The sequence below is a fragment of the Oryzias melastigma genome, linkage group LG24, assembly GCF_002922805.2.
Source record: "Oryzias melastigma strain HK-1 linkage group LG24, ASM292280v2, whole genome shotgun sequence".
Lineage (NCBI taxonomy): Eukaryota > Metazoa > Chordata > Actinopteri > Beloniformes > Adrianichthyidae > Oryzias > Oryzias melastigma.
Window position 1 is genome coordinate 3850074 of NC_050535.1, and position 23474 is coordinate 3873547.

The following is a 23474-nucleotide window of genomic DNA, read 5'->3' on the forward strand; positions in this document are numbered from 1 at the left end:
AGCCAAAGTGGCAATGCTCACTAGCTTTGCGAAACCAAAGTGGCAATGCTCGCTAGCTTTACCGAAACCAAAGTGGCAATGCTCGCTAGCTTTGCTTTGCTGAAACCTATGTAGCAATGCTCGCCAGCTTTGCCGGATCTTAGGTGGCGACGCTGGCTAACTTTGCCGAAACCGAAGTGGCAATGTTTGCTAGCTTTACCGAAACCGAAGTGGCAATGCTCGCTAGCTTTACCGAAACCAAAGTGGCAATGCTCGCTAGCTTTACCGAAACCAAAGTGGCAATGCTCGCTAGCTTTACCGAAATTGAAGTGGCAATGCTCGCTAGCTTTGCCGAAACCAAAATGGTAATGCTCGCTAGCTTTACCGAAACCAAAGTGGCAATGCTCACTAGCTTTACCGAAGCCAAAGTGGCAATGCTCGCTAGCTTTACCAAAACTGAAGTGGCAATGCTCGCTAGCTTTGCCGAAACCAAAGTGGCAATGCTTGCTAGCTTTGCAGGATCCTAGGTGGCGACGCTCGCTAGCTTTGCCGAAACCGAAGTGGCAATGCTCGCTAGCTTTACCGAAACCGAAGTGGCAATGCTCGCTAGGTTTACCGAAACCAAAGTGGCAATGCTCGCTAGCTTTGCCGGATCCTAGGTGGCGACGCTTGCTAGCTTTGTTGGATCCTAGTTAGAGACACTCACTAGCTTATCTGAAACCGAAGTGGCGACTCCCGCTAGCTCTGCTTGACCCTGGGGGGGCAACACTTGCTTGCTTTTCCAGATCCTGGACGCCGACGCTCGCTTGCTCTGCCGAACCCTGGGCGGTGGAGCTCGCTATGCTGTCCGTCAGGTGGCTGGCTAGCGTAGCGCGGTAGACTGCTCCAGCTCCATGAGCTCTGTGATAAACTGGTGACCTGTTCAAGGTGTACGGCCGATCACGCCTTTGCCCATCGGTAACCAGGACAGTTTATGGCAGTCCTGTGGCCCGAGCAGGTTAAGAAAATGGATGGAAGTTCAGAATGAAAATCCTTGCATCAAGCCACCATATTGGACTCTTTTTGGCCTGCTGATGACTTTCACGTGTCTAAAGCTGAGTCTTTGATTGGTTGATGCACCTCACCAAGTCTGAGACCCAAATTGCGCTGCAGGTCAAATCGCCCCTGAACATTGACTTATCATTAAACTTGACAGCCCTACAGAGCAAATCGGTGTGAAGACATTAGCAGATTTTATAGTTTAACGTATTCCAGCAAAATAATTAACCTTTTTAATTTGTCAACATGAATTGTGTTGAACAGATTAAAAAAAGGAAGTTCTCAAGAATTGTAAAAAGAGAAAAGTGATGAAACAACTTTAAAAGGGGATACATTAAAGGAAAAAGGATTTAAAAAATGACACGATCAGGATAGTTTTTGTAGCCTGTAATAAGATACTTGACTGGACAAAGATGGCGTAAATACTTAAATGTGGGCCGTTTTTATTTCTGGTGAAATCTAGTTGATAACAAATTAGAAATAAAACTGTGTTTGGACTAAAAACGTAATGATATCTTTGATTTGCAGTTAAGAATTGGATTATAACTGTAAGAATACAACACAGTGTTTTTGGTGTTTTTAACATGTTCTTGTAGCATTTTTCGGAAGACGGAAGGCAAAATAAGTGCAAAATTTGCATTTCTGAGTATTAGTTTATTGAAATCATTGTGAATCTGGAAAAAAATGCATGCTTGAAAAAAAAAAACGTATTTGTGACCCCCAAAAAAAAGTAAAATACACCGGGGGTGCCACAAGCTCCTTTATTTATGCACTTATTACCACTCCCTAACAAGCAAATTATTATATTTAATAGATTTTTGTGTCCTTATTCTATTGTATGTAATGCAAAGATAAGAGAAAAAGAAGTTACAATTTCCTAAATCAGTGATGACATTTTTTATTATTCAGGTTAAAAAAAGCAAAAAAAAAAAACAATTCACACAAAGACAAGGACTATTTAAAAAGAAGAGATTTTTCAAGAAATTTACTTTTTTCTGTCTCTTTCATTAAACCTTTTAGCATATAAAGAACAAAAAAAGGATCAAGCCATCAAGCATTTATTTAGCAAGTGAGTGTCTAAATGTGCAGGAAGCAATAACAAGATCACCTTTAAAGATTTTTTCCACCTACATCAGAAAACCTTGGTTTGCCAACAGACATGTTTTCCACTTTAGTCGCGTTTTGTTAAGACATACAGCAGGGATTCCAGCCTAAAGCAGCTTCCTCAGAGATTCAGCAGATCCTATTCAATATTTTCATCCCTGGGTTTGAAAGTCATGAAAAAAATATCAGGGAGAAAGAATTTGCTGCAGAAATTTGAACTTTTCTTCTTTTTTTCTTACTACGCACTTTTTCTTGTTTAAATCCAAATACAGACCTTTCCTAATGATCCAACTAAAGAACAAATCATTTATCCTGAAGTCAGATGACTCTGATCCTGATCTTGAGATTACTTCAATTTGCCCTCTTTTTGTCCAAGTTCCCACTTTTCCAGAAATAGGTCTTTTGGAGTCCCTTTGATCCTGAATAATTTATGTTCAAAGCGTCACTCCGGCGTGACATTTGCTCACATCATCCCAGGGTAACCGCTGGCAGGAGCAACGAATCCCTCATCAGAGCGCAGAAAGGTCAAGTGATATCGATCTTATCGCACAAACACTCTCTATGTTGTCAAAATCAAATCTCCAAATCTGGGATGAGGTCGGATATGACGGCTCACTTCACGCCTCGTTATCAGCAGCTGCTCCTTTGGAGACGAGATGTCAGGAAATCACATCTGGAAGAGTCGGAATCAGAGTGATGAGATTGGTTCTGATGCTTAGAAGGCGGCTGGCGGAACTTTAACCGCATTTTTCCTGGCTAATCTGCCGTGCGTAAAATACGCGCTCCAGGGCGGGGACTATTTTGGAGAGGCATCATTAAAAAACACATTGCTGCGTCAACAGGTTGTTTAGAGTATCTCCTGGTCCCCTCTGAGCATCACTCCTACTTAGATCACACCAGAAACAGAGTGAAGCGCGCGCGACGCATTTGGACGCATTTGGCCGAATTTGGACTCTTGCGCGTGGATTGCCGCCTGCCTTTCCAGGGATGTCGGGATGTGGCGCAGAACTTCTTAAAATGTTAGGGCTTCACGCGCTCGCCATGCCACTGATGCCCCCAGCAGCTGCAGCGCGGAGACAACTGCAACATAATGGCATGTAGGAGCGGCTGCTGCTGCAGCTCCGGACCCGTGAACGAGGATAACGCGCGGTTCCTGCTGCTGGCGCTCTTCATCGTCGTCTACCTCCTCTGCGGGGCCGCCGTCTTCTCGGCGCTGGAGCAGCCGAAGGAGCGGGAGGCCAAGGAGCGCTGGGCGCAGAGGTTCGAGCATTTCTCCCAGAAGTACAACCTGAGTAAGAAAGACTTGAGGAACTTCCTGAGGAACTATGAGGAGGCGAACGTGGCGGGAATCCGAGTGGATACGATCAGACCTCGGTGGGACTTCAGCGGGGCGTTTTACTTCGTGGGAACCGTGGTGTCAACCATTGGTGAGATGGAGAAACACATTCACTAATTGTCATTTTTAATTAAATTACCCGTTTTAGGGCAAACATTAGTTATTTAATTAAATTCATTGGGTATGTTTCTAGTTATTGGCAGTTTAAAACCTTAAAAATGAAATCAGAAATGCATCCAATTAATGTGATTTCTATTTTGAGTCAAAGTAATGCTCCAATTCTTACTTTTCTCTACTTGCTGATGGCTTCAAAGTCAGTTCTTGTCGTTATGTTAAAGGAAACTCTGAAGAAAAAAATAAACCCCCAAACATAAGCTTCTCAAACTGCCAAATAATAGTTGATTTTATCCTCAAAACTTTCCATTTCTTGATCAAAATTGTCTTGAAACTTTTAAAAAGTCAGAATAATAGGAAGAAAAATTCCAGATTTGACTGTTTTCCTCATCATTCCAACTCCAAAATGTTTCTCTGCATGAACAGAGCTGCCAAGATGGAGACAAATTGTTGTTCAGCATCTGGACATAAATGACAACACATAATTACTAGACTCAGAAAGGCGTAAATAACGGTTTGTTCAATATCTCATCGCAGAACGAATCCCTCCTCTCATGAAACATAGAAGATGCTGATTGTTCCAACTGTCTCCAGACTTGTCATGTGTTATTGTCTGGCTTCTCTGTTTTTTTGTAGCCCACACTTGATGGGATCTGTATGCAAATCCTATTCATAAACGCATTATCACTCTGTTCTAACACTGCATGCATCACCGTTTTTAGCGTGTGACCTTTGTTTGAGCGTCTGAAGAGCGCATTAAGACTAGAAAGACATCTTCTTGCGATGCACAACACTCACAGAGTACATCCGATCTAAATAAAAGCGGCGAAACTCTATTCAACAATGAATGTGTTTCTCTAATTGTTGTTCCTAAGACAAACAAATATAAAAGTGTTCATTTAATTTAAAAGCAAGTTTGCTAATCGCTAGTTTATGTTGTCAACAAACACCCAACGGAGATTTGTGTTCTGCCTCCTTAATGTGAACTGCAGTTTAAGCTTAATGAACAAAGTCAGCGATGTGAAACCGGCTTTTCTTTCTCACTAAAAGTAGCAAAAACCCAATTAAACTATTACTTTCTCTTTTTATATATGTCAGACACTATATTGGAAAAATAAGTATTACACTTTCCAACAATTACAAAAGAACATGAGAGTTTTAAAGTGATTTTCAAAAATGTGCTTCGTGTTTTCAGTCATTACAGAAGTTTCATTGCTTAATTCCTACGAAGTACAAAAAAATTAAAATGTATCGACATCGCAATATCAGATGCTTATCGCAAAAGACGGCGTAAATCGCGATAAATTGATCCTCTGAATGTTTACACACATGCTTAGACAGAGAAATTAGGTTTTTTAAAAGCACACACTACTACTTTGCAACTGTTAGTTCTGCCGAGTAGTACCAGAAAGATAGATAATTATTCTTTGGTGTTTCCGTGTTATACAACTTCTACTATTGAGATAACTGATGTATTCATTTTTTGTTCATGCATCACAAGTCAACACATTCTCATTCCCAACTCGTCACATATTAGAGTTAAGTTAAAGACCCAGCTGTGTCACTTTTTGATGTTTCTGGTGTCCCCAACTCGTCGTTTTTTGACGTGCTGGCTGTTCCCATTAAATGGCGTGCCCCCAACCAGTGGACCTCGAAGGTGCCAGGTACCGGTAACCTAATCCTAACCCAGCACTGGATGCGGTACGCGGCACCAGATGCGGTAAAGGACCCGAACTGGTACCAGATACAGTACTAGTCGAGCTCTAGATACAGTAGAGGACCCTAACCGGTACAAGATGCGGTACCAGATGAGGTAAAGGACCCGAAGTGTACTGGATGCAGCACTAGACGCCGCAGAGAACCCAAACCAGAACCAGATGTGGTATAAGACTTAAACCAGTACTAGATGTGGTACTAAAATGGCGTATACTTGTATAGCGCTTTTCTGCCTTCCTTAAAGGCCCAAAGCGCTTTACAGTCACAGACCCAGTCTCATCCACACACTGATGGTGGCTCCACTGCCGAACACTGGCATCAGCCTTCCAGTGTCATGCCCAAGGGCACTTCGACACATGGGCGGGCAATGCGGGAATCGAATCCGCAATCTTCCGATCAGGAGTCGACCGCCCTACCGCTGCACCACGACCACCCCTAGATGTGGTAGAGGTCCCGAACCAGATGTGGTACTAGACGCAGTAGAGGACCAGCACTGGTAACAGATGCCAGATACGATAAAGGGTCCTAATCTGTACTGGATAAGGTACCAGATGTGGTAGAGGACCGAACCGGTACCAGATATGGTACTAGACAGGGGTAGAGGACCTGAAATGGTACCAGATGTGGTGCTAGACAGGGGTAGATGACCCTAATCGGTACTAGATGAGGTACCGGGCGCAATCCGGTACCGAGTTAGGGTTAGGGTGGTGGTATTGAGCTAGGGTACTGGCACTGAACGCGTCCTGAGGACAACTCTGCGTCCGATACGGTGTCCCGAGGGTTGGGGACACTTGATTTTTTCGAACAGCCAACACGGCAAAAAACGACAAGTTGGGGACACCCAAATTGTCAAATAGTGACGTGGTCAGGGCCTCAGCCAAACGTTAACATGCGATGATTTGATGAAAGTGTTGCACCAGTCATGTTAACATCACAATATTGATCACTAACATCCCTACTACCAAACTACTGTATTTTCTAATGTGGCTGAAAAAACTATTTAACATTGAGTTGTTGAATAAAGTTAGTTTTTTTTTTTAGAGATGTCTAGTTGTACACCTGTACACATGCTGGTTGTAGAACTTTAACCTGCAAAATAACCTTGAAAGATACATTTTTTTAGACTTTTTTGATTGCTTTGATGCTAAAAATTACGTAATAATTGAAGTTTGCTACCATATATGTATATATTTTAAATTTGTAGACACTAAAGACAGATCATAAAGTCACTTAACGGACGAATTCAGACCTTTTAATTCAACAGATATTAATTAAGATTGTATCCATATTAGCATACCTTTTTGCTTAATTAGATAAATTTCTGGGATTTTCACGCTCATCTGCTTTCTGTTCTCCCATTGCTGCAATAACTGACTTATCTTTCTGCTATGAAACTGATGTTTCAGGGATTTTGAGTTTGTCCATTTTCATCACGTCCTCACTGCTGCAGTTACTACTACAGGGTGTTTGTGTTCACCTGTGTTCTGGTACCTAACTGCTGCACTAAAGTTACATTGCAATTTTGTTTTTTTAGTCTCAAATGAGATTTATCAGGAAGGTTTTCTCCTCTTTATCCTCTTCACTTATTGCTGCAGTTTTCTAATCTGCCCATTTATGGTTCTACAGATGTTCTGGTTTTTTTTCTTTTTCCTGTCCTCTCAGGCTCAAACCTGTCACGGTATATAGTCACTCTTTCTGGGTCTGGTTCTGCAAGATGTTTTTTTTTTTTCATCTGTTTTGCACGTAACAAAAATGAACAGAAAAGGAGGTCTGGAAGCTGAAGGCTTGAGCAGTTGAAATGTGGTTGGAGATTTGAAGGTCTCTGCTTGAAGGACAAATGCTGGGTCTGACTGTAAGATTTATTTTGGTGTAATCAAAAGACAAAACAAGCAGCTAAACCCCTAGGACCTGGTGAAACCCTAAACAATGTTTTTCAGGCAAAAACTCTTCTCCGTTTCTTGAATGGAGACAAGAAAGGGGCAAAAAGGTAACCTGCAGGTTGAGGGAGGAGCCCCAGCCTTCAACGACAAGCACTGGGTGGTCCACCACGCTGGTTGGGGTGTTGAGGAAAGCAACCAACCAGATTATAACCCAGAATAAACCATGATGGAATCCAGAACCACTTTTCAAGACCCAAATCCATCCAATAAACCAACAAGGACCCTGAAAACAAGACCTGAGAACAAAGGAGATACCAGGAATCGATACCTAGGTAACAAGGCACCAGAACTGGATTATCCTGCACAATCAGATGCAATAAGACACACCTGTAGATCAACTGTAGCAAAAAGCAAATGATGCTGGCTAAATTAACTTGCGTTCCCTGATGTTTCATAAACTGATGGATTTAGGGAGCAGCCATCTACTCAATAACTGGTCCCCAGGTTGGACTTCCTCTCTGTCTGAAGTCAGGTTCTTCCAAGTGGCTTTGGTTCCACCAGATCCCATTGGGTACTTTGTAACAATCACAGGTTGTGCAATATATTTCTTAAAGATAAGTAGATAGAAAAGCTTAATTAAGCCTTAGTCACCACTAGGGCTGCAACGATTAGTCTACTAATCGACGACTAATCAACTATTAAAATAGTCTACAACTAATCTAATAGTCGATTAGACATTACTTTATATTATATGGAGTTGGAGTATAGTAATATTGAAAGTTAAATTGGCATTCAGTCAGCTTTTTTGGACTATTTTGGCATTTATTAAGATTTTTTTAGGCTATTTTGGAGTTTAGCTAACATGCTAGCTGCTTTGGCTAACTTAGGCTTTTTCTTGTTTTTTAGGCTAATTTGGCATTTAACTAAAATTTCAGATGCATGCTAGCTTTTTTTGGCTAATTTAGGATTTTTTCCGTTATTTAGGCTAATTTGGAGCTTAGCTAATATTTCAGCTGCATGCTTGGATGTCATAACTAGGAGTATAGGGAAAAAATTGATTCAGCGATATATCGCGATATTTTGTGTTGTATCGATTTAAATGCTGACAAGATGATATTTAATTAATTATTTATAAGCATTCTTCAGCACCTTACTTTTGTTTTCCACCTAAACCGCTGACCGCTAGTTGGGAGCGCATCACATGTCATATAAAAACATGGATTGAACGAGTGAAGCCGGGCAGCTGCGTAGCTAGTCGTGCACGGAGCCTCCATCAAAATCCTGTCGGCAAACCGGGCCAAAGTTCTGCTGAACCTCACAGCAATACATTCTAGTTCAGCAGCCTGATAGATCATAGAGATGTGTACAACACTCTGAAAAAAGGCCAACGTCGAAGTGATTAGCGGTGAAGTATGTGTTTGCATCCATTTGTGAGAAAACGGAGCTGCAGTGCAGACCGTCAAGGAAATAAAGCATCTTAGACACATTCAAGCACTCTATTGCATCCTGTCATCTCACTGAAATGCTTCTATAAAGAATTTGTTTATTTTTCCTTTATTTTTGAAGAACCCTCTTAAGGCTCCTAAAATGTTTATAAGGTAGATTTAATGATGTTGGAAATAAACAGCACTTTATTTCCTCAATCATACTGTTAGAACCTCATAAGTTAAGACACATTCTTCATTTTTGTCTTGTACTGAAAAATATTGTGTGGTGGAAATTGAACAATGAACAAATATTTCTTAATTTACCACAAGAAATGTAACTTGTAGAGATCCAGCCACAGTGATAAATGTTGTAATTTTTAGATAGAAGTAATTTTACCATTTTATTACAATGAAAGACATATTAATACTCAGGTAGAGTTTCTTTTCTAAGTCATACTCTTAAAAAAAGTGAAAAAATATTTAATCACAGGAAACATCATAATGTGTATCGCATCATGAGACGCGTATCGGGATACTTATTGTGTCGCCAGTCTATTTCCAATGAACACCCCTAGCCATTAGTGAGTGCAAGTTGCATTAGCGTTCCTCATACTTGTTAGTAAACTAGTTAGTTTTTTCTTTAATATTGATGTTGGCCCTCATACAGTCCAGTTCAGGCATTTAATTTGGCACAGACAGAATGATGATGACTAATGGGTTCATTTTGCAGTGAAATTTGGTCAAAAAATGCAGACACCAGGTAAACATTTCAATATTTATTTGAATGATGACAAATAATCTCCATATCAGAAATCTTCATTGCTTTTTTGTGGATCCATTTACCTTTGTGCTGTTGCTCAATAATACACGTTTAAGATACTGGTTTGGGATTATTTATAGTGAGGAATGAACAGTTTAATTCACTTAAAAGCTCAAAAAGTAGATTTTTCATGGTATGGCCCCTTTAAACCACGGGTCCACAAACTACAGCCCACGGGCCGGATCAGACCCGCCTCCACATTTGGCCCCGGCTCCCAGTCACTACTTTTTATTTCACCTTTCTCCAGTCTGAACTATGATGGGAGAGGATAGACTATTTATTGGTTTAATAGTAATTCACTTTTTCTTTATTTCATCATTATTAGTGTTTTTCTTCAGCTCTTCAGCTCACTCAGCTATGAAAATATTCAGCTCTTTTTATGCTAGCTTTTTCAACAGTTTGGCATTTAGTAAGGATTTCTAGTCTATTATGGAGTATAGCTAATATTTTAGCGACATTCTAGCTATTTTGGATAATTTAGGCTTTTTTCAGTTCTTTAGGCTAATTTGGAGTTTAGCTAATATTTTAGCTTCATGCTAGCTGCTTTTGCTAACTTAGGCTTTTTTTCATTTTGTATTCCATATTGGCATTTAGCTTATATTTCAGTTACGTTCTCTCTGTTTTTGGTAATTTAGGCTTTTTAAAGTTTTTTAAGACTAATTTGGAGTTTAGCTAATATTTCAACCTTATGCTAGCTGTTTTGGCTAAATTAGAAATTTCACCATTTTTTTAGGCTGATTTAGCACTTAATAAATATTTTAGGTACAACTCTCTGTTTTGGCCAATTTAGATTTTTTTTCAGTTCTTTTTTTCTAATTTGGCATTTCACTAATATTACAGCTAGTTAAAGCTTTTTCAGCTATTAGCTTCTGTCATTTTCAGCTTTTAGCACTAGTATCTTCAGCGGCCACATTCCGCTTACAGCAGTCACACAAGCATTATTGCAGGTAATGCTATATATCTAGTTTTAATTTTTTTTTTTTTTATGAAGATATTTGAAATTTGGCTTTCTGGAAAACCCTAAATGTTTACATTTAGGCTGTGATTGCTACACTTTTTCTGTCAGCCTACAAAGTGACCCCGCCCCCACATCATAGAAGAAAACAGTTATGTGGCCCTCAAAAGACCCCAACTTTAAACAACATCACAAAACTCGGTTTAACAACTGTTATCTTAATATACATAAATAAAACTAAACCTACAGATTTCACTTTTTACCTCACTTTTCAGTGACACAAAAGTTCCAGAATTGACCAGAAACTGACTATCTGGGTACCAGTAGATCTTCCCTTATGACTTCATTCCCACTGATGTTTTACAACACGTCGATCCACTCGAACTGCAAAGTCAATCAACCCACTGAGGGGCCTTGGCAATTCCAGAGCTGTCGACTCATCCTGAGCGTGATCAGGCAATCTCTAACACGTGAAATAATGATGACTTATTCCCATCTCTGTTAGCAGCCAAGGTGCCAAACTTGGTGGTGAACTCATCCACAGAGCTCTCACCTTGAAAAACACATGGCAGGTGGTGAGAAGGAGCCACATGATAGAAAACACATTCTTCTTCCTCCTGAGCAAATAGATCAAAAGAAGAAAAAGAATCACAGAGTATTTTTTCTCCAGTCTGCTGTTCCCCACAGGCTGGCCTTCCCAGACAAAAGGAAAATTACATTCACTACCTTTTAAGTTCTGTTGGAAAAAATGCAGATGGTTGGAGAAAAATAGACAGAACTTTGTGTTAAAAATGCAGGCAGAGTCAAAAAGATCATACAAAATTGAATCTAAAGATATGGAGTGCTGTAGGGTTCAGTGGTTCATCCAGTCCACATGTGTTCTGTGGGTTTGGATAAGGCGTTCGATCTTGTCCCTTGTGGTTTCCTGTGGAGGGTGTTCTGAGTATGGGGTCTGGGGAGCCCTCTTGGGCTGTCCGGTCTCTGTATAGCCAGCGTAAGAGCTCGGTTTGCATAGACGACAATAAGCCGAGCCTATTCTCGATTCATGTTGGACTCCGACAGGGCTGCTCTTTATCACTGGTTCTATTCATAATCTTTAGACTGGAGGGGTTCTGGTTTGGAGACCATATTATTTCCTCTCTGCTCTTTGCTAATGATGTTGTCCTGTAGGCTTCATAGAGCCCGGACTTCCAGCATGCCTTGGGGTGGTTGAAGAAGCTTGGATCAGGTCAGGTCCAAGTCTGAGGCCGTGGTTCTTGACTGGAGAAAGGTAGTATCTTGGGGTCTTATTCTGTTGTTATGCCGGTCCGTTGTGGGAAAGAGAGAACTGAGCCAGAAAGTGAAGCTAGAAATGTATTGGTTTACGCCAAGTAACTGAAATCCACAAATTTGCAGGTCAGAATACTGAAGTCTTGGTTAGTGTGAAGTAGGGCTGTAACGAGTATCTGAGTACTTGGATATTTGCAATCTGCTCCCAAAATGGTAAATGGTAAATGGCGTATACTTGTATAGCGCTTTCTACCCTCCTTCGAGGGCCCAAAGCGCTTCACAGTCACAGACCCATTCACCCATTCACGCACACATTCATACACTGGTGGTGGCTCCGCTGCCGAACACTGGCGCCAACCTCCCACCAGAGGCAATTCGGGGTTCAGTGTCTTGCCCAAGGACACTTCGACACATGGGTGGGCAAGGCGGGAATCGAACCCGCTCACTTCTGATCAGGAGTCGACCGCCCTACCACTGCACCACGGCCGCCCGTACGAATATTTTCGACTTCCAAGATTCCTGATTTGCAAACTTTATAAATATAGTAGAGTGTAGTAAAAATACAGAAACACTTTATAATAAGATTTCTTAACAAGCTTTATCAACACGTTAACAAAGATTATTAATGTGTTTATAGGGTGTTAGTAAGACATTTATTTGCACAATAAGCCAAAAAAGGTTCACAAAGTAACAACATACTTAGGAATATTCAATAATATCTAAAAGTGAGACCATTGTCTATAAAGGTCGTATTAATAAGCTGCTTACAAGCTTAACAAATGTATTAACTATCTTTGTCAACATTGTGTTTAGCGTTTTGCAGCACCTCATTTAAAGTGTTGCCAAAAATACAATTTTGGAAAGATATATTTTTTGCACAATGTTGGATTTTAGGCTAATAAACCATAAAAAGCAGAATGTGCAGTGCTACTCTCACAGGAAGTAAACAAGCTTTCAAAATAAAGTGTTGGTGAAGCCTCCCATTTTTAAAGTAAAACGATTAAGTGTTTTTTTTTCTTTTTTTGTATTTTGGGAAAAAGAAGAAAGACTGACGTTCAGTTTACTGACATAAGTTTATGTTTATTGGTTTAGTTTGCCACATGTTCTGTAAACAAACAACAAATACATATGAGAAATAGGCAGAAGCTTATGAAGCTTATTCAATGCCTTTCTTTAAAAGCTTGACATCGTCCATGTGGATCACCGTTCTGAAAAAAAAATATTTATTAATGTATTAATCAATTTTCTTCAACAGTTGATGTGATTAAAGTAATCCAGCAAAGTAAGAGAAAAGCAGCTTTTCTCAGCGGCTTCGCACCGATATGAAATGCTTTAAAGTGTAAAGTGCTGCAGAACTTTGAGGATAGAAAAACTGTGTGGAATATTTTTAGGATTTGTAATAAAATATCCAAAACAAAAGTGATGTTAATGTTTTTTAATATTATTTATGTTCTTTCTGAATTTACCCAGAAAGTTGGCGATTAAAAAAAAAAAAAAATAGCTTTAAGTGACAAACAACATTTCTTTCCATCAAAATCTTTGTGTTTTTATCAATTTTGCTGATACTGATCGCCTTTTCTAAACAACGTATGGTTCACACTGGACGCGGAAGTGGTGCCAAACAATGTCCATTCGGCGCCCTTGTTAACCTGTGGTATAGTTCACACCAGTTATGCATCGTGTTGCAGATCGTCTCAGCGTTTGGTCTGTTCTGTGCACGATCCGCGTCAACTTTGGCAGGAAGTTACATCAAGATACATGAGAAAATCCAGTTTATAAATTAATATAACTAATTTTTCAAAATAAAATGCCACGATTGACAAAAATGACCATGTTTTTGTATTCAAACAGACTGTAGAGATTAAAATAAATGACACACACACACACACACACACACACCCACACCCACACACTTCTCTCTGTGTGTCTCAACAACAGATACATTAAAGGAATGTAGGCCTAATTGCTGTTTTTTCAATGTTTTTAGGTTATTAACTTATCCATGATGGCAAAAACAAACTATAAAAAGCTCTAGCAGAGGCGCAGAAGCGCTTCCCGGCACTTCCGCGTCCAGTGTGAACCTAGCGTAAAGGTATAAATTATGGCAATTTTATCACATTTTCATACATCCGGTAAAAAGAAATACAAATAGATCGTCACCTAAGTAACAATCCACAACTCTAGTGTGAAGACTTGGTCGGTGTGTGAAGATAAAAGCTCAACCAGGAACACTGGTGAGGTTTGAGGGGAGGTTAGGGACAAATGCTGGGTCTGTAACGAGTTGGAGAGGAGAAACCCAGAACAATAAAGACAGGAAAAAGAGGAGATAGAGACAAGGGGCCAAAAAGTTAAGCTGCAAGCTCAACATAAACTGGTGCATAATAGATAAACTGAAATGAACTAAATTATACTAAATCAGGTACCCAACCGTTCGGCCTCATTAACAAAAAAAAAGCCTTTTCAACAGTATTATTCCAGCCGTCACTTTAAAAGTGTTGTTGCAGCCAATTTTCCATCATTATATATTTTAAAAAGGAGTATTTACTTCTCGTTTAACTGGATTTTTTAAAAAAGAGAAAGAAAATCAGCCCTAAATTTCCTCCACTTTGCCTTTATTGTCCTATTTAGTGAAAAACTCAGACTCAATTAGCACCTTAACAACCAATACAAATGAAGAGTTAATCAAATCTTTTGTAAGCGACTGCCTCCTGCTCCAAACCAATTAGTCACGCTGCAAAATGGGTTTTTCATCACAGTAGGAACTGGAACATTCAACTTTTTTTTTTTTTTATTGGATAAAATGTTCTCACCTCATCCTTATATTCCTCTACTATAACAGTGTATGTTGATTTTTAGTTCTTCATGAATGAAGTGTAAAAGAAAAAACGGGATCTGTCAGTTTTCTGTGGTAAATGAGGTGAAAGGCCACAAGACTGATATAAGTGTTTCAAATGAAAGAGATCAACTTCACTTTGGTTTAAGTGCCAGATCCGAAGCAAACATGCCAAATCCAGACGTGTTTGTTGAACCCACAGGTTGAGAATGGTCACTGGAAGCACTTTCCACTTTCATCTGCTCTTCGAGTAATCTATACATTGATTTTTGAGTGTTTGAGAAGCTAAAGTGAGGTTATAAAAAAGATTTCTGTTTCTCAGGAGGGTTTGTTGATTTCTGTCTTATCAAATATCCTTGGTGTTTTTATGCCTGTATTGCTATTCCTGTGGATTTCCACTCACTGTGTGCTTTGTTCTCCAGGCTTTGGGATGACCACACCTGCCACCATTGCAGGCAAAGTCTTCCTGATGTTTTACGGCCTGCTTGGCTGCGCCGCCACCATCCTCTTCTTCAATCTCTTCCTGGAGCGGGTCATCACTGTTATCGCCTTCGTACTCAAGTCCTGCCACGAACGACGGCAAAACAAGGCCGTGCTCCCGAAAAATGGACGTTGTGCCTCCGAGGAGGAGAGAGCGGGTGGATCTAGTGGATCAGGAAAAGGCGGGGATCTTGCTGGCTGGAAGCCCTCGGTCTACTGCGTCATGCTTATATTAGGAGCGGCAGCCGTCTTGGTGTCCTGCTGTGCGTCTCTGATGTACTCTGCAGCCGAGGGCTGGGCCTATCTGGACTCTCTTTACTTCTGCTTTGTGGCCTTCAGCACCATTGGGTTTGGGGACATGGTGAGCAGCCAGCGGGTCTCCTACGAGGGATACGGCATGGCAGCGTACCGGCTGGGCAACTTTTTCTTCATCCTGACCGGCGTCTGCTGCATCTACTCCCTCTTCAACGTCATCTCCATCGTCATCAAGCAGGTGCTCAACTGGCTGCTGAGAAGACTGGAAACCCCCTGCCGCTGCTGCTTCCCCAGGAGAGGTCTCCCCCCGCACCGGCACCCCCGCCGTAACGTGGTCGCCCCAGGCCACCTTCGAGCCCGCAGAGACCCCTCCATCGAAACAGATGCCATCAACGAGAGCGAAACCGACCCTGGGCGCAGGATGTCTGGGGAGATGATTTCCATGAGAGACTTCTTAGCTGCAAACAAGGTGAGCTCTTTAAAGTTGATCCTGATGAAAATATGTGTAAAACTGTACCATGACTTGCAGAAAAAAAGTTTCCCTTCATGATCTGGTGGTCTTGTAGTGATATTCATGCAGCAGATTCTCTTTTTATGCTTAACTCTCAATTACAGAAGGATTTAAAAAAAAAAAAAATTTCTCTCTAAAAAAATTACAATTCTTCTATTTTGCCAAGTTTGTCTAGCTGCAAAAGAAGAAAGAATTAAGATGTGATAAAGCAGATTAAATATTAACCCGAATCTGCCTTTGACCTTTTACACTGACTCATTTTGATGTAAAAAGCTGATTTTCTGATGGATTAATCTCCATAGCAACCATTTTATGCTTTGCTTGCATGAGGATAACGAACAGTTCTATGAAAGTTTCAAAAGAATCTACAAAAGTAAACTTTTGGATTTTCTTAGCAACAGAGGTTATTTGCTAACCACGCCCACATTCCTAATATGCTCCTTTTTTATATTAAATTGTTTTTCAGCTCCATCCAGGGATCCATAAATTAAATTTACAAGGTTTTCTTTTCAAAAACATTAGAGTAACAGTAGAAAGTCACTTTTGCAAGCTCGCCATGCGCACGCCACTCAAAATATACATCTATTCGCAACATTTTTTCCCCAATTACCTCCTAATGATGCCTGAGAAGTGAGGAAACGAACAATGAAAATCCCTAAAACAAGTTTTCATTTCTAGTTGACACTACTGATTTTTTTTTTTAAATTCAAGATGGCGGCCTTTTCTTGAGGTCAAAGGTCGACAAAACTCCAGTGGTCATTTTAGACTTAAGCTGGTGGAATGTGTGTTAAAATTTGTGAAGATCACTCGAGGAAAAGCTTTCTTTTCCCATATTGTGGGGAAACATGAAAATGGGAAAATATCAAACTTTGCACAAAATGGCCGCCAAGTTGTTAGTCGTCTGACCATTCTATAATAATGTTAAAACTTATGTTTTTGTTTTTGTTAGTGGAGTCTAATTTTTTTTTTTTTTTTTAAGCTCCGTATGCGATTCTTTCGGTTCTGCTTGTTATTATGACATTGTCTTCGGGAGCTGGGTCGTTTACTGTCCCAAAAACTCATATTTTATGGGTACTTGGTGTGTGCAAATTTTGTTGAGTTTTTTGCATGTGACGAGGGTTAAATTTTTGCTCAAATGTGCAGAAATGTTTCCATATGCAAAAACAAGAAGGTCCTTATGGCCAGTGACGGCTGCAGGCAATAATAATAGATTTAGATCTTCACTGACCTGCATAAATAAACCAGTAAATTATACTTGACTGTCAGGTGTCTGTTGAATTTGAACCAACTGGAGATCAATGATAAAAAACATGAAATAAAAAACAGAAGCAGATTTATTGTTAGAAAATAAAACCGTTACGACTATTATCTCTTCTGGCTGTGATGACTCAGTAAATTGTAATTTTGTTTTTTGTTTGAAAGTCTCAGGAATGACTCAGAACATCGAGCTTCTTTTGTTGCTGAAATGTTAAAGATGTTCAGAAAGTTTTGTTACATTTTCTAATATGTTGTGAAAGTTTGACATGGAATTGGTTCATTTTAAACAATCAAAACAAAAATACTAAAGAAGGCTACCACATAAAAGAGCTATACTTCTATGCACCGATATATCTAGTTTTGGATGATTAATCGTGACTTGAATGGAAAATTTAAAGTTCTCACTTAGATTGATGGCTGATTTTATTTACTTTATGATGCTCTGCTTTATGTGTATTTATTCTGTTTTTATTTGCTATGTTGTGTCCTTGAGTGACATGAAAGGCGCTTCAAATTAAATTAATTATTATCATTATCCTTAACGTAGATATTTAGTTTTTTTCTTTTTGGTTTCCAGGCTTTGTTTCCCTCCTTTCAATGTGTGTTACATCATGTTCAAGGTGATAATCATCCACAGCTGTCTTCATTTCAGTAAATTACCCTCAGTGTATTTAAGAATTTGATCTTGTTCATTCTAGTCAGGTCATCTGCTTCGTCATGTCGTAGTTTATGGTTTTTGTAACCTTTAAATGTATTAATTCAACAGTTTAAGTTTCTGCTATTAATCCTGATCCCCTGTGGATCTAATAGGATTCTCCTGTCAGTTCCTCCCAACATCAGCCTCAAAGTAATTGGCATAAATCAAATGAAAATCAAGTATTTTGAGATAATTTTAGGAGAAACCTGGAAACTCAGCTGTGACCAATAGAAAAGAAATAAAGATCTAAAACTCTAGAGACTGAATAGTGCTGTCACCAATTAAATATTTGCTTTTTTGGCAGCATTGAATTATTATTTATACTTGTGTAACATTACAATATCAGAGTTTCTTTATTGCACATACAAGTTCTAGGAATAGCGCATAAAAAAATAACAAAATTTGCATTTAATTAGTGACCTTAAAGCACCCGACTTGATGATCAATTGATAGTAAATGAGCACTTGAGGGGCTGATTGAAACAGGATAGTGGTAAGAAATGTCTCCAATTTCTATTGAAAAACACAAAACTTAAAACTAAAAAGTCTTTTATTATGAAAAACTCTGCACTCCAGCCTTTTATAGAAACACATTTTTCACTGAAGAGTCAAAAAAATCTCCTTGTTGCAAAACCTTAAAAGGGTTTTTGACTAAAAATTTAGAGGAAAAGCAAGAAAAAAAGTACATTTTTAAAAACTTAGGCACAGCATTAGACAAACTTCCATAAATAAATTAAGATGTTTACCACCACACCCCCTACTTCATACAACATCAAGTTCCAGAGCTACAATCTTGTACAGTAGAGCTGTGAGGTGTTAGGAGAGACAAATTAAACAGACGTGCTCTAACTAGAATCACCATATAGTCACGGGTTATGCTAAATATATTCTTTTTCGTCAGGTTTTAATATTTTACTAGATTGTTTTGTTTCTGCAGATGCTGTCCTTTTTGTTTTGTCCTGATTTAAAGCCAGCTCTAGAGTCAGATGTGATGCATATTTCATTATTGGTCTGCGAGGCTCTGCGAAGGCTTTCTGCGGCCCAAATTTTTGCAACTTTGAGGAAAGTGCTTGTTCAAATTTAAGGGTTTCTCACAGTAAAAGAAAGTCGAAAAGCAGATAAAAAGGTGAATATTTCTGCATTTAGGAGTTTTTTCTTACCTGATGATTGCAGACTCTTAGATTTTCATTAAAATTAATAATTTAGAGATCAACAAACGGAATACCCAACAACAAAAATGATGCTATAGCTACATTTAGTCAAATTTTCTATAGGTTGTATTTCCTTTTTCTAGAGGGACAGTGCTTATTCTAAGTTTAAAGTTACAACCTCCTCTCTTTTTTGCAAATTCTTTCTATGTAAATTGAGAAAAATACAAGTGCAGAAATAGACAGCTGAATGGGTAATGCATTAGTTTGAGTGTGTGTCTGTACTTGAATAGTGCTGTAAAAATGCAGCCCCTATAGCATAAATTAGCCTTGCTTTAAGAGTTTTAGGCTCCAAAATGACCATAAAACATCTTAACAAGAAGAACCCGAAGTTGTAGCTGTTAGAATCAGCAGAATTAATTATCAGATTACCTTTGTTTGTCATTTTAATAAGGAAAGTGTCACTTTTAGAGAAATCTACAATATGACTTAAAGGTGATTATTTGCTGTTTATAAATAGAATTTTTCAGATTCATAAAGAACGGATTTGCTTCAGCACCACCGACAGCTCCTTGGATTCCTATTTTCTTTTTCCAAAAACTGTACAGCCAAAGCATATTCTGCACAAATCTAAGTCAGATAATGTCTCAGGAGTCAAAAGGATTTTTTTTTCGATCTCCTCCTACGCCGTCTTTGAAAATAGCAAAGAACCCTTTTTGCTGAAATGGAACCTTTATTTCTCTAATAGCAAGTCAGAGTTTCTCTAAAAATCCTTCACTTTAGAAATTTACTACAACAAATCTGCTTTTGATGGCCACACAGATCACAAACCCAAGGCTGCCCGGCAGCCCTTTGAGAACAGTTCCTGAGATTTGTTATAATATCGACCAAACTGGCTGCGCATGATTTCATGGACGGTTTATTCCAAACCTGAGAATTACCGAGCTGTGAGGCCTTTTACATAATTCCACTTCATTTAGTGAAACTAAGTGGCGATGCATCGAATATGACGAGCTGATTCGCTTTAAAAAGACCAGAACACTTCTGCACAAAGTGTTCTTGTGTTGAGGAAAATGACAGGATGAAAATGGAGAGAATCAGACGTGGAGTGTCGGGAGTTTTGCACATTTCAGAAGGACTGAAGAACATGCTGCTATCTGACAGGAAAACATGCTGGTACACACATGAACACAGCATTTGTACCGATAATTAGAGCTGAGAGTATTACTCTATTAATAGTGCACTTTAATAACAGAGGCATTCATGTTAGTTTATTTCAAAGAGATCAATCGGCTGTACTCCAAATCTTTTTCATTATGTTTGAGTATTTAATATTAACACTAGATTAAGATTTTTTTTTCTGATTTGTTCTGTGAAAGTTTGCAAAATGTGAATTGAAACTGTAACTAAAGTATAAATATTATCACCTAAAACATTTGTTGCAGAAATTTCTCCAGAGTTTGTCTAATTTTACAGGTTTGAATTTAATGCATGAATATGTTTAATTAGATGTAAATAATTACAAAAGTCCCACTCCGATCATCTTTTGATCCATTTTCAATGTGTTCCCAGAGCTCTTTTAAAAAGGATTTTTTTTTTTTGCCAAAAAAAAAAAAAAATGTCATTGTCTGGGACATAGTTTCTGCAGAGCGGCAACAGTGGTGGAATTAGCAGTTTAGGGGCCCAGGGCGAACAATAAAATAGGCTCTCTGCAGTTCCTTTGTAAAAAAAATCCCTACGAGGATAAAACGTCCAGGACGGATGTAAGGCTGGGCCATATGGAATTCTTTATATCCCTATATAGTTTTTTTTTTTTTTTTCTCCTTATCGTGCGATAACGATATATATCGCGATATAAACCAAATAACTATATTTGTCCCATTTGAAAGCTCTGCAGCTCAAAAAACAAATGTGTAGTTATCAACAGGTTGTTTAGATTTAAATATTTATTTCCTATCATACAATCATTAACAAATGCACAGAAAATCATGCAACAATTTTTTTTTTAAATAACTACGATATATATATATATATATATATATATATATATATATATATATATATATATAAATAAACAAAATTGACCACTAAAATGTTCAGTTACATTTAAACATCTCACACAGGTTGTAGTTTTTGTGTAACACCCGCTGCTAAAACACAGATTGGATTCAGGTATGTCATTTTATTTAAAAATGATTTTTATAATTGTCCTACAAAATTTTTTTGTTGTAATTTTCAGCCGCGTCTCAAATTCCGGTCAGTGAAAATATGGTCCAACCTTTAAACTGGTCCGTGAACAAATACAGGCTACACATGGAGCAGCTTGTTGGCATTAGCATCATGCTAGTGCTACATCGCGGTCACCAAATAAACACTTTTTATTAAACTTTCTGTTGCTGCTTATTCCAGCCGGTTTGTCTTGTTCTGATTGACTCCCATTAAAACTCACCAGATGTTCCGCGGCCTCATCAGCTGAAACTAAGCGTTACACGGAGGTAATTAGCGGAAGTGACTCGTTTGGTTAGGTGACTCGCGTGCATTTGTTTACCTTACACGCAGATAAAGGAAGTAGAGAGGACTAAAGATTTACCCAAATGAGAGATAATATGCATAATTAATTAGATGCAAACATTTACTCGCCATATGGCGACTAATGCTAACAAGAAAAAGTTATTTTGCAATATATCGATATATATATCGTTATTGTAGTGCCCAGCACTAACCGTAGGTAATTTCTTTAAAACTTTGAGAAAAAAATTACAAAAAATATATTTTTCAAATGATAAATCATTCAAACTCAATACGTTCTGGTCTATCCAGTGAAATTTGATGCACACTGTTTTTTTTTTTGTTTTTTTTTCTTTATTTTTGCACAGACTTCTGGGAAATTTCCAAGGCACTGGATTTGTAGATGAAGATTTAAACACGCTGAAGTAGTATTTCTTCTGAGAATCACATCAGCACAAAAGTTATTGATTTCTAGAGATGATTGACATGAACTTGAATTCAGACAGTAAAATAGAAAAACATTTCAGAATAAATTGGGAATTAATCATTTAAGCTCCATGTTAATATTTGACAGATTTCACTTTTTTGTTTATTAAAAAACATAAAGCATACATAAATCTCCAATTCTGTGATGGAGTGGGTTGGAAATGTCAAAAGGGACCTGCAGAAATCCAAAAATAAGTTTTATGAAAGGCTTCTCCTCCTAACAGTCAGTTTTTCTTGCCTGTTTCCAACACAAGAACATGAATTATTATCATATTAACACACCTAAACGACATGCAACATTTGGATTTTAGCATAAAAATAATTGACTTAATTCTGCAGCACAGACACAGTTTTCATTAATCATGCAAATGAACACATTTTACATTTATAGCACATTGAAACCCAAATAAATGTGAATTATAGTCATTGAAGATTTGTCGTAAATGTCATACTGAGATTTGCAATAGTCTCAGCCATTGCACAAAACAAAATAATGACAATAATGCAAATGTCAGAGGAGAAAAAGCAAATGTCAAAGGACTTTTCAGGCATTTATGCGTTCCAGACAATTGCACACAGCCTTGTTTGCTGTACATATTGCTCTGCAGACTGGAAAATAGATTTTTTTTTTTTAAGACTCCTCGATTTAACATAAATTGTCAAACGAAAGCAAAAGGAGGGCAGCTTTACAGTCAAAACAAACAGCGGTTTTCTTTCTTTTGTTCCTGTAGGTGAACTTGGCTATTATGCAAAAGCAACTTTCTGAGATGGCCATCGGGCACCCGCGCCAGCCCAACTCCAGTTCACGTCAGAACGGCTTCTCGGGAGGCGTCGGCGCTCTGGGCATCATGAATAATCGCCTGGCGGAGACGAGCATGGACAGATAAGGGCGGCCCTGGAAACGAGGCGGCAGATGGGTGAGAAAGAGAGGACAAACTGACACGGAGAGAGGCGCCGCCGCTCAGCCACGAATTCATCCAAGACTTCATTACCAATGCATGAAAGTTTACTCACATCTGGACCAAAGCGCTGGACATCCTGTTTCCATGGCGATCAAAAGCCTTCCTGCAGGCCTGTATCTAAGCTTCTAAACATCCGTCAGCAACTTCAACTACATTCTGCAACAATGCTCACTATGACTCGACTCCAACCTGTATCTGTGCGTTCATGAGAGGAGCATACAGTTAATAAAGCGCCAGTTTCCTCATTTGGAGTTTGACCGTCTTCTCTGTGCACAACAAACGAACATTTAATTAACTGAATAGAGAAGTCTGACTTGTTTTTTCCTTTTACATACATAGAGTTCAATTATTTTTTACCTTTTTTTTCCTAATTAGTTTTCTATTTGACAATTTTTATGTCATATTGAACACTTTGAACTTTTCTTTAACCTAATATTTGACATTTTAAGACATATACCAAAAAGAAAAAAACCCATATCTGCTGGTTTTAAATGCTAAATTAACTAAATATAAGTTTCATTGTTGATTGATGTTCAAAATTATATAAAATAAAATAAAAAAAATCATTAAAACACATTACCTGGGAAGTACTCACACATCATCTCTGAGTAGTTCAAGTATACAAGTTCCACTTTTTGGAGAAATTGATTTATTAAAATACGGAAACAAAGAATGGACATTTCATCTTGAAAGGCTAATC

General features: G+C 38.6%; 1 protein-coding gene across 1 annotated transcript; it reads left to right on the top strand.

The window, feature by feature from the left end:
• Positions 1–2477: 2477 nt before the first annotated feature.
• On the top strand, positions 2478–23019 carry kcnk13b (potassium channel, subfamily K, member 13b). Its single transcript, XM_024290534.2, has 3 exons — positions 2478–3548; positions 14894–15675; positions 22544–23019. Exons 1-3 carry the CDS (start codon positions 3212–3214, stop codon positions 22697–22699), a joined length of 1275 nt encoding a protein of 424 aa, XP_024146302.1. The 5' UTR covers positions 2478–3211; the 3' UTR covers positions 22700–23019.
• The last annotated feature ends 455 nt before the right edge of the window (positions 23020–23474 follow it).

Coding starts and splice junctions, on each gene's coding strand:
- kcnk13b (XM_024290534.2), top strand. CDS start 3,212: ATGGCATGTAGGAGCGGCTGCTGCTGCAGCTCCGGACCCGTGAACGAG. Junction 3,549..14,893: donor AACCGTGGTGTCAACCATTG/GTGAGATGGAGA, acceptor TTTGTTCTCCAG/GCTTTGGGATGACCACACCT. Junction 15,676..22,543: donor ACTTCTTAGCTGCAAACAAG/GTGAGCTCTTTA, acceptor TTGTTCCTGTAG/GTGAACTTGGCTATTATGCA.